We start from the raw sequence: 12,973 nt of genomic DNA on the forward strand, positions 1-12,973 counted from the left end.
GATGAAACTCTAGATAAATGCATTCCAACTACCAAGCTCATAATACTAAATATACAATAAACCAACGAATACACAAAACACTAATCATCTACAATTACGACATAATTTAAAATACATTTATTACTTTCGAAAATCGATCTTTTCTTTTATAATACACGTCCAGATTATTTTAAGACGATGCAAAATTCAATCGAAAAAAATACAAAGTTAATCGATAAAAAATGCAAATATTATAACAGGTACTCCAATATAATGTAAAAAATTGTTTAGGTTGCTTCCCATTTTAGTTGCACATTAATTTGACCTATTATTAAAAAAGAATGTCTGATAACATTTTTATATCCTCCATCTTATGAACCGTAATCTTTACAAAGCATATTTGAGACATATGAATATAGATAAATAGTAACAGCATTACATCAAACTTTTTTACGTAAATAAATAGATCAAACCGCCTATGTTTCAATTTTTTAGTCGACACTTTAAGATAAAAATTGATTTACAAAAATAAAATGTGAATGTGCATGAGAAAATATGAAACGTATTGTATAAACTCAATCGATTGATTTTTATATGAATTACAAGTTATCCAAAGAAATAACTACAACAACGATGTTAAAAAAAAAAAATAGGACGTTTCCGTCTGTTCTCTTTCCTTTCTCTTGAAATCAACTTTCGAAAATCTCTAATAAATTTTGACTGACTTACCTCGCCGTGAATAACGAGAGCTGGTGTAGATAATGCAAATATAAACGCCCATGCGATGCAAATCGCTAAAATCGCATGGTTCTCTGTTCTCCAAGACATCGATGTTATCGGATGAACCACCGCCAAATACCTGAGAGCAAAGGAGAGAGAAAGAGAGAGAGAATATTAAGGGACAGATATAGAAAGATAGTAATAGACGAAATTAGAGAAACTTTGCTAACATTAGCAATAGTCGATGCCCAATTATTCTATGATAGGAATCGTAACAACTTCAAGTACAGTTTTGATATATATGTAGATAGTATATTACAATCCATATTTTTTCAAAGAGTTTTGATAATATAAATATTAAAATATAAGAATTTGTGCCATAAAGTCTTGATCTGATGATCTTACCTGACTTCTGACTAATACGTACGATTACATCGATAGAATTTAATTTACTGATAAAAATAAGCTTCGAATTTTTAAATGAATGCGACAGGATCATATGAAAGAGCTCTTCTCGCTAGATTTGTTTATTCATCAACATGTGAATAATTGATTATAAAAGAAATAGTAACTACTATGCTAGATATTCATAATACTGATAATTTTATCAACATAAATCAAATATGAACATTATCTACAGGTTTTTCTGCTTACGTTCGCATTATTAATAAAAGATTAGATTGATTAATCGCTATGTAGATGTTATAATATGAATATTATTGGAAACTCAGGACGCTTTTCTCAAACTCATTCGCCGAATAGACAAGATCGCACGAAAACAGGATTTATTAAGAAAAAAAAAACGTGACGAATCGATCTTCGTCGTGTACTCAGCCGGATGTTCGAATGAAATGCGTCAGAAAGATACGTCATAACGATGCGGTTAGTTCGTGACATGTAAGGGTTCAAAGGAGGGCGCTTTTATTAAGCTAGCTCAAACACTACTCCCGTACCAGGCTGTATGATTTCATCTAGGATAAATCTGGTCGTCAAGCTGGGGTTGCGAACGACTTCCCCAACTCGTAATGATAACACGAAAGAGCGAAGGCAGGACACTTTTCAGTGAGCGGGGTGACTCTCCTGTGCTTAATAGCTGATGGTAAGACAGGATATCGTTGTATTAGAAGATATGAGGATGGTAGATTGGACTATGTGTAATACGTCGTCACAATTCTAACACAACGAAAATTATATGTGCGTCTATGTGTGTGTGTGTATATATTATATATATATATTGTATATATATATATATATATATATATATATATATATAAAGTGCAATAATAAATCTAATTTAATGTGTTAGATGTCCTTGTCTATTAATGATTACTTCAGCCATAGATACGACTTAACTTCTCGTTATTTATTAGTCACTGGATTTTCTCAGAGAAATAAGTTTTGATCACGATTTATCGAAAAAGTATTATATGAGCTGCTTGCATCGACCTTCCGAGCTTACAATTAGATCGATGATGTGTACGAGCGGATGATTAATAGGTTGCGATGTATAAGAAAGTGGGAGTGTCACGAATATAATCGTATTTGTCATCCACACCTATGTAACCGAAATATGGTATAATATTTACATATGTATACTGAAAAAGGAATTTTTCTCGTCCTATCAGCTTTCATTGGAATCATCGGCTTTAAATTCAAACTCTAATTTCATAGATAAAATACAAATAGAACTTAAGTAGTTCCATTTAAGATCTTATGAGTTCTAATAAATGTAAATTGCAATTCGTGTACGATTAGTTTAACTGTAGCGAGTGATTTACTCGAAAATAGAAAAAAATGTTAAATAAATAAACGATGAATACGATGTATTCATTTTTTATTAAAAACAAAGGGAAAGCAGCAGAATAGATTTCAAGCATCTAATACGAAGATTAAAATATTGTATTTTACCAATAAATAATGTTGGAATTTTCGATAAAAAATAATAATGTCGCTTATTTAGATATAACTACTGAAAATTCCTACATTACTTATTGGCAGAATTGATATATTATCAGTAAAGATATAATAATTAATTGGAAGAAAAGAAACAAAAAATAAAAATAACTAAAAGAGAATATATTATTTTTCACAATGAAATATTGTAACGTCGTAGATTATTATTTTCATTTCCTTTAGTATCCAATATCGTAAAAGCATTTTTATTGAAATCTTTTTCATATTTACAGTTATCCATACTCGACGAATCGAATCGAGTATATTATTTTACCTTTTTGTATAATTATTTTTTTACATATCAATACACCGACTTGCACTATTCAACAATATAGAAGTTTGATCAAAAATTGAGAAAAAACATATTCTCGTTTCACGATTGTTTTATTTTCACGATGGATTTTCCAATTTTTATTTTATTTTTCACCAACGAACGATTTATTTCACCAACGCATGTATATACCCTATATACAATGTACTAACAAAAAAAAATCTTTCCTCGCTCAGAGCCAACAGTTTTTATCCCGTTGCTTTAATGCTTTCGTTGATTAAAAGAATGATTGATCGTTTCGTGAGTCGGAAGAAAAGGGGAATTGAATGTATCGCGATACAAATCAATAAAAGAATTCTTGAACGAATATCTTACGACGACTTTTCAATCTTATGTCAGATGTTACGAATGAAAGTTGTAAAGAATGAAAGTCGTACATTCATCGTTTAATCATATACATATATAATACATAAGTACATACATATAAACAATATGTACATACGTACGTAAATATATTTATATTTTTCTCATTGAACTATGCTTTATCCCATAAATTTTTTATGACGTATCGTTTTCGTATATAGTGATATGTGTAAACTTCCAAAAAAAGAAAAACAGAAGAAAAAAAGAAAAAAATGGATAGAACAAAGAGAGAGAGAGAGAGAGAGAGAGAGAGAGAGAGAGGAAAGGCTTCTAATGAGAGCACGGCACAAAAATGTTTCTGAGCTACATTTTCTTGTGTAAAGCAAGAAGTAGAACGCACTTCGTTTTTCCCTTTTCCAATGGAATATCCTTACTCGCTATTTTTCACGCGAATGTACAAGAGGTTGATGTGTCCTGTGAGAACTGATGTCACAACAAATCTACTTTCACATTTCCTTTAATAACACAATAAAAATATCTTCTTTCTCTTTATACTCTAACTCGATTATTGGAGGAGTCTAACATAAGATTTATTATCAATGTAATCATACTGTATAACAAGAAAAAATTCTTGACGTTCCATCAGTTTTCTCTTTTAACTGTATTTTATGTTATTTCTTTGTATTTATTTTATAACATATAAAATCATCGTCGATGTATTTCGCAATGTTTTCAAATATCAAAAATAACACAAAGGAATGAATCTAAGTATCTAATGTTAACATGATTTTAACACATTATATGCGATATGAAAAATAATTTTATTTAAGAAAAACACCTAACAATATGATTTTTTTTTTTTAGTCATTTCTTATGAAATGGAAAAAAATTAATTATTTACTAAAAATAATTAATATTGTGCAAATTGCGAAATGGTATCGTACAAAATAAATCTCTTTGTCAAGACGTAGTGAAACAGGTAGTGAAATAGATAATGAATCGAGATGTATTCATTTCTATAAAATCAGAATGCGGAAATTAATTAGGGGAAAATTTAATTAAATAGAGTTGTAATTCTAAAAACAGAATAAATAACAATGTTTTAAAGTCACGCGTAACTAAGCTAACGTCATGGGGTTGAAACTGTCATTAAAAAGACTACAGCTTAAGAAAAAACAAAATTTTCCATTACTCATGGAATACATTGTGCATGAAATATTTTCTGAGTCGCATATAATGTAATTTTCTAAAAAACATGTCTACTTATTCTAACATATGGCTCGTTCAAAATTATATTCATTTTCTTCATTACTGTGAACTTGTTATATTAAAAAATAGAATTTTATGTAAGTTATTCAGTATGTTTAACATATTGGATACGCAAAATTTGTTTTTTATTTTTATTTTTTTATATGATGGACATTCCACGTGGTTCTAACGAACCTAATGTACCAGCTGGAGCTTTTTTAATACCCGTATATCTCCTTTAAAGGAATCGACGAGTATTTTCCACGCGAAGGGCTACATTAGCAACGCGACGACACGATTTTATCGTCCGAAAGCAAAAGGATAAACCGAAGAAGAAAAAACCACGAATTTTATCTCTCTCTCTTTCTATATATATACATATATATATATATATATATATATATATATATATATATATATATATATACTCTCTTTCTTTCTCTTTGTCTGTATGTCTATCTGTCTCTCTCCCTCTCTCTCTCTCTCTCTCTCTCTCTCTCTCTCTCTCTCTTTTTCTTTCGTAATTTTCCTTCCTACGGCAAATATGAAGCGAATGAATTTTAAGAAGGTCCATCGAACGTCGACGTTCATTTTGTCGCACTGAGAATCATGCCGCAATGGTATGGAATACGAAACGAAGAGAAAAGTCAGATATTTGTGTGTCTTGCCAAATGGAATATGTGACCCCACTATCTAAAATTTATGCACGTCGCCTGTCAAGAGTCCACTCAGGAAAGCATTTTTGGTATATATTTACATCTTTTACGTGAGAAAAAGCTTCGTCATAGCGACTGAAAAAAAAAACAGCAAACACAAAAAATTGGATCAACCTAGCAAATACAGTGAGTACATGAACTTCTTTGTTTCACTTCGTTTGCATTTTAGAACTTTTACAATTTATCAAAAAACTGTAATTATACTTGAAATAATTTACGAATTTAAATCATATCATATAATATATGTTCTATATGTGTGCCGTTTCGCTCAAAAACGGAATTACTATAAATATAAAAAATTAGTTTATTTTAAATATATATTACATGTATTTTATTATAAATGGAAGTCAAATTTATGTATATCTAATCATCTCATGCTAAAACACTTTCGATACTTAAGAAACCCTTATATCGATACTTAATAAATTCGCAAGCAAACGATATTGTTTATCAATTGTTAAAAAACAGTATTGGTAATATCAAAACTACAGAAAAAAGAATGAACGTGAAATAAAGTAAAAACTGGTCTTACCTGTCGAGACTCATGAGGACCAAAGTGTAGACGCTAGCATAGGCAGTGACGATGATGAGATATTGGACGATCTTACACCAGATATTACCAAATGGCCAAAAAGGTAGGACAAAATCAGTCGCCGTGAACGGTATGCAAAATATGACGAAAAGAAGATCGGCCACCGCGAGATTAATGATGAGAATATTAGTAGTTGATCTCATGCCTGGATTTGCAGCTACGACGATGACCACGAGAGTATTTCCAATCAATCCGAGGATACCAATCATCCCAAAAAAAACTGGCACTATCACGCGAACTATCTTCTCGATGAGATCACGATCATAGCCAATATCGAATTTAAGTTCCTCGCAATTTTCCATATCCATTAAAGTGCTATGCGTACTATTGCAAATGCTTATATTTGATTCTTTCGTTAAATTCGAGATCCCAATGTCCCAGCTAGTCTCCATCTTGATTGCGAACTTTTTCTTCGTGAGGAAAGAAAGGAGAAAGAGGAAAAGAAGAGGAGGAGGATGAGGAAAAGGAAAAGGAGGAGGAGGAGGATCGATAAATGAGGATTCTCGAAATTCTTTGACTTAAATGAGCTATACGATTTCCATTCGATTCTTCTCGACTGTTCGCGTGCTTTGCGTGACTTTCATCCCAGACTAATGTTTTTTTCTTCTTTCAGCTTGCGATGGCCCTGGTTGATAATCTAAAAAATGCATGGATTTAATTTATTAAAAGGTTCAAAATATTAATCTTCTCTCGAAACAAAAGATAAATATTAATATTAAAATTTTCTAATGCTACTTTAATTAGCTACGATTCTATAATGAGATCAAATATTTTTAAAGATATTTCTTTCACATTTGCGACAACTATTCTAAAGACCTGATCAATCATTATTTATTTAATTACCGTCGTATTTTTATTATTTCATTTTAATACAAATTTAGAATATTCAAGTTTTAGGTTTTTAATGTCCTACATTTCCTATATTTTTAAATGTCCTACATTTGTATTATTAAAAATAAGCAAAATCTTTCAATGTATAGCGTTTACTCCACAATTTTTAACTACATAGTAAGATGATCTCATCGATCGATCTCGTGGAGATACGAATATTCTTGGAATTGGAAATTACGTCAACGGACTTCATTAAAAAATATTCATGAGGGTCCTCGCATCTTAAAAGAAGAGCGTGTACAGCGGGAGAGACTGCCATTGAATTTTTTCATTTCGCACTTCTTATGATCAAGAAGAGCCAAGAGATTCTGTTTCCATGTTGAAAATGATTATAACGATCAATATCAATGGAGGAAGATATTTTCTATAAAAGAATATTTTACGAAATAAATTTGTGATGATCATAAATGATGGATATTTCATGACTATTCGAAATCAATTTGATCCAACAGCATATTAAATTATAATACAATTCCGCGATTCGTGAAACGCGATACATCCACGTAGATTTTCGAAATTGATTTAAGACGTTCCTTTCGATATTTCTCTTTGTTCTATATAAACAAAACCTTAATAAAAAAAAAAAATGAGAAAAAAATATAAATTATGTGCAACAATTACTGAAGTTCTCTATCACATCTAAACAACATAATGAATAAATAATTCTAAGTGTTATATTACTTATGTTATGTGATATTTTTATTATTCATTTATAATTATCCTCTATCTATTTTTTTCTTTTTTCTTTTCTTTTTATTGAAAACAATTGTAAAAAATGTAATAATTCTTAAGTCTAAAAATTCAACCTATTCGATTCATTTGTTAAAAAGTAAAAAATTATATATTCGTTCTTAACGACGTATATTCTATTTTAACATCCTATATTGTAAGCTGCAAAGATCGGAAATGCAATCGAGCAAATACGAGAACGAGATCATAGTAAATTTCCGAACAGCTTTAAACGGTAGCCAAGCATCGAACTGAACGAATCTCGGACAAATAACAATGGAAAATGGATGGAAACTGTAGGATTTGGTTGAGCTTGTTTGATTTTACGCAGCCAGTCGACAGATCAAATTAACCAGAAGCATCGGCCATTCGAGCATAATACCGCGATAAATAGTTTCATTCGACTGCAACCGCCCATAAACGAGTCATTTATGCATTTCAACTACCTTTATATGATCCACTTCTATTAAATCGATCATGAGAGAATGATGTTAGTGGGGTGAGTCTCGATGAAAGGATGACCAAAATCTCGCCATTCTCTTTGTACATAATTCGTTAATTCTCTTTTTAATGTTCAACTAGAGATTAAAACGTTTAAACAATTTGTTTAATAATATTTCTTATATATTATTATACATAATGCAACAATGAAAGTTATAAAAGATATGAAACAAAAAAGAAAACAAAAAATATATTTAAAAAATCATACTTCAAGATAATAAAAAAAAAGTAAATCAATGAACTGGAACAATGTCCACATAATTTACGATGATTTCTTTCCTTCTTTTGCTTTTTTTTTGCCTAATGTTTCATTCTCATATAATCGACTATCTTATCTTAGAAAAGATTAACAACACGTAAGAATAAACAGAACGAAGGAGATCGATACGTACGTAAAAAAAAAAAAAAATAATGGCAGGTAGCTCCGAAGGTAATAACGAGCGTATATCTTACATCACGATGAAAATGCGATAATAGAAACAACAATTGCTTTTCTTTTATATATATATATATATATATATATATATATATATATATCATAATAATACAAAAGAGAGAAAAAAAGAAGAATTACGTACACACACATACGAGTAGAAAATAATTAATTATAATATTCACAGAAATAAAATCTCTTTTTGAAAGCAATCTACTTATGCGTTAAACGTTCAACACGTTATTAATAAATTTCACGGTAAATAGAAATTATGCAAATCGATGATAACAGATGATCAAAATAAAATTTTATTAAAGAAGTAAAAGATAAAAGAGAATTGAATATTCTCAGCTAAAATATTTTATTATCGAAATGAATAAGTATGATACAACCTCTCTTTCGTTTTACTCGCTTGACATTCTTACAACATTTTTCTCTTTATATGTGTAGATTTTATGTGGTACTTTCTCTCTCTCTCTCTCTCTCTCTCTCTCTCTATTTCTTTCTCTGTTTCTCTCCATTTTTATTCATTATATTCGTTTCTCATGCGTTTCGGAAGCCATTGAAACTGAAAATCTTTACTTTCGAAAAACATACGTAAATAAAATAATAAAACTATTTTGTTATACTACTTTCTTATTTATAATAGTTATATTTGTCTATAGAACTATAATAATTATTATATAATATTCCTGTTGCATAATGACGATTTATGATTATGTCAAGAACCTAAACTCGACGATAGGAATAAAAATTATAAGTAGTTACGTAATAAAATAAACGAGAATATAAAATGATAATTAGAGCACTAATTAATTTTCTTTTTTCTATACTCTCCGTTCAGAGTTCTGGTGTTAATAACTAATCGACTTTGTCATCTTTCTTCATACAATCTTACATTTTTATTTATCTTCTTCTATTAATCTACGTATTTATTTTTATTATTGCTTATTCCTATCACTTATCATCAATGCTTTAGAATTTTTACTAACTTACTTTGCCTATAATATATATCATTCCAATGCAGTATATATATGTATATATATATATATATATATATATATATATATATATATATATACGTATATATATATATATACGTATATATCAAAAAGATATAAACAACCAGAACGACACATTAAAATAAAAAAATACGATTGATGGCACGTTTTATCGCGATTATAAAATGATCAATACGTACGCATTACCGGAAGAAAAGTAGATCGAGCGTAATCATCGTAGATCGACCGTTCGCTTTCCGGTAGAATATCCTACCAAGCTACCAATCTCTTTTTCTTCCCTTGGTAAAACCAGAAACGAATCGTCGTCATTATCATCATCATTTGATGCTTTCACACTATGGAAAATATTACCAAGAAGAAATTTCCTTCCATTCGTCATCTACGTTACTTCAATTCGTCCGAGAATTATTGATTACGTAGGTGAAATTGCTAAGAAACTTTCTTCAAACATACATCTATTGTTTCCTTTTATTTTTTTCACTTCTTTCAAAAGTTTTATTCCGCGCAGATTTTCGAAATTCAATAAATATAGAAAAATTTCGAGCTACAAGAATATCCTTAGTTTTACAAGCAATTCGTACATTTTATGCATGCATGCAAGAAACTCGTCTTCGTACATCAAATAGAATATTTTCCACGGTGTTTTAGTTATTTTAAATATGACCTAAAAAAAAAAAGAACCTCTCGAATAATATTCAAGTACGAATTTAATTATTCTCACGAGTGGCTGAAAATGTTTGAAAAGAAACATCGAAACTTAATTAAATATGTCAGATAATTTTTCCTTGTTAATATTAAGAAAAACAAAAGGACGATAAATACAATTACGAGTAACTTACCGATCGCAATTCTAAGCAGAGACTATGTCGGATCGAGAAGATTTCACAGAAGAATAACGAGACGTGTAATGATTATTCCTATTCATCATTCTACAAGGGGAGGAGCGTGTAATTCACATAAATGAATAATGACGGAGGGCATCACTCTCTCTGTGTCGACATCGAAAATTTATATCGCAGTCGTGACCATCGCCATAGGATTTATCTCGAAATGAATGTATTCTTCCATATACGCTATCCTTTAAAATCGATCGGCATTTTCCATTTCTTTTTTTTTTATTTATTTATTTCATTTTGTATTCTTTTTTTTTTTTTTCCATGTGTCATCATAAAAGAACTTGTTTTTATTAACTGTCTATACTAAAAGGAAAGCTCGACAAAATATTTTGTTATGGAAATACATTCGAGTCTTTTGTAATTCGATTGCGGACGAAGTAAAAAACAGAAAAGAAAAATGAAGTGATGAACACAGAGAGATCATAATCACCGGCCTAGATTTTTGAACGCAATATCCTTTTATGTACACGGTTTGATAAACGGAAAACCCTTTTTTTCCTTTTTTAAAAATTCTTTTATAAAAGTACGAGCGGAGACGAGCTTTTTGCGTTCATGCGCACAACTTTATAACTTGATAATGAAACCTCCACTAATCCTAATCTACTATCATCGACAATATCAAGTTTTCTTCATCTTTCTTTTCTTTTCTTTTTATTTTTATTAAGTAACTACTCTTCGCCAATAGATCTCACCTTTGAAAGACATCGCTTATAATATTGTATTATCCTACCGATGAATCTACCTCAATAATGTCTCATTGAAAAAAAATGAAGGATAATTATCAATGCGTTATATGTACATACCTTTAATGCACGCGACGATGTCATGCAGAATGAAAAGAAGGAAGGGTGAAGTAGAAGATTGAAATAAATTTTTCTTTTTTCTTTTTGCCCGCCGGTCACACGACCTCGTTGACCACGTGCCGTCTGGATCGAGACAGACTGGTCTCACGAAAACTTCCGATCGATTATTTTCGTTTTTCTTTTCTTCTTCTTCTTCTTCTTCTTCTTCTTCTTCTCCTTCTTCTTTTTCTCACTTGAATGCCCGTTTTCTTCGGCCTCGTCGATGAAGTGTTCTGCGAAGAACTCGACAATAAACTATTCGACGATAGTCGTTGATGTACAAGGCTCGTCGAATATCCACACGCATGACTCGCCGAAAGATCGACGAGTCGAATGAAATTCACGAGTTGCGAACGCCCTAACGATCTCGATCGTTTGATCCTCCCAATCCTCTCTGACGATCACATTATGATCTTTTCAAAATTTTAAATCTTAAGTTAATGAATTCCAATTTTATACCGTGTTCCCACGAGGTATAAGCCACGAACATGAATCACGCTTCTGTGCTCACCCCAGGTTTTTTCACGTCTATCAGTGGAAAGTGTGAACCGTTCGGCATTGAAATTTTTAATTTTTTAATTTACAACAACTAGTAGAAACAATTATGTAGGCATTCTGTTTTATGCTTGCTACTTTCATAATTAAAAATCAAATCGGTTTGATTTTGTCCCGACTAAATTGTGAAGGCATCGATGTCACAGGCAATCTTCACGATAGCATCTTCCCACAAGTCGTACTTCACGAAAACATAATTCACGTTCGTAGCCTCGTAGGAACGCGGCTTTAAAAAAAGCAGTTTCGAAGTATTAAGTTATTGTAGTTAAAAAAAAAGGAACAAAAAATCTAAAGGTCGACGATCAGCGAAGTCTCGTTATCTTTCTGTTTCCTCTGTAATTTTATTTTTTCTTTCTTTTTATTTTTTTAAATGCCACACATCGAGGAAGAAATATTATTTCGGATGATTTAGCAAAGTGAGATGTAATTGTCGATAGTTTCGTCGAAAACAATTCATCTTAATTCATACGTTGACAAAAACTCGATCAAACACTCTTTACACGATATATCATATGATATCTTATAAATATTAAATAAAAAAGAAACAAAAGAGCCTTTTTGCCTTTAATTGTATTTATCTACGGCACGTTCCTTCGATCCTATCTTCGTTACGATCAGGATCGTCGTCATGTAACCGACCACGCTCGTTCGAAGGACATTCCGTACTGACGACTTTTGCCCGCTCGTAGCGACTCACGCATCTATGAGAACTCTTCTAGAGGGTGTCCAGAATCAAGGAAGCGCGGAGGACGTTGGATGAAACGCGACTCGATAACGTCCTCGAACTACTGTGAGAAATTTGTCCCTGATTCCTCGATCCAGGAACGAAGTCGATTTCGGTAATACGAAGCTGTCCATAGCGACATCTAGTGATTAATTAACATTCAATAATCATAAGAGAAACTAGTTTTAACTCTAACGATTGTTACACTTCTCTTATTTTACAATATCGACTAACTTTTTAACGTTAACCTCTTCGCATATGATTTAACCAAAATCAAGGATAGAAATGTAGCAACCAACTCTGACCGAACGGATCAAATAAAGAAAACGAAAGTATAAATCAGTTGATTACATTCGTTTACATGAGTGTTAGGATTGTGTTAGGATTCTAGATTTCATTCCACATTTTAATTCAAAGCAAAAAAAAAGCTATATGACAAAAATATCTTCACAAACTGTAACTCAAGAGACCAACTATAAGTTATTAAGTTATTCTTAACAGAGTAAAAACTTCCGCAATAGTAGATTTCTCTTTGACC

At 30.9% G+C, this 12,973-nt stretch overlaps 1 protein-coding gene across 3 annotated transcripts in view; it reads right to left on the bottom strand.

Annotated features, from left to right (window-relative positions):
• LOC127063143 (allatostatin-A receptor-like) overlaps nucleotides 1–12,498 on the bottom strand; it is a 43,538-nt gene extending 31,040 nt beyond the window's left edge. For 2 of the 3 annotated variants that reach the window (XM_050992520.1, XM_050992518.1), the window contains exons 1-3: nucleotides 11,118–12,498; nucleotides 5,783–6,479; nucleotides 709–838 (exon numbers count right to left, since the gene is read on the bottom strand). In XM_050992520.1, the coding sequence (XP_050848477.1) occupies nucleotides 709–838; nucleotides 5,783–6,234 (582 nt within the window). In that variant the 5' untranslated portion in view covers nucleotides 6,235–6,479; nucleotides 11,118–12,498. The remainder of the gene's footprint in view (nucleotides 1–708; nucleotides 839–5,782; nucleotides 6,480–11,117) is intronic. The other variant, XM_050992519.1, reaches the window with a different exon arrangement.
• Between the last annotated feature and the right edge of the window lie 475 nt (nucleotides 12,499–12,973).

Source organism: Vespula vulgaris, chromosome 4, assembly GCF_905475345.1.
Source record: "Vespula vulgaris chromosome 4, iyVesVulg1.1, whole genome shotgun sequence".
Classification (NCBI taxonomy): Eukaryota; Metazoa; Arthropoda; class Insecta; order Hymenoptera; family Vespidae; genus Vespula; species Vespula vulgaris.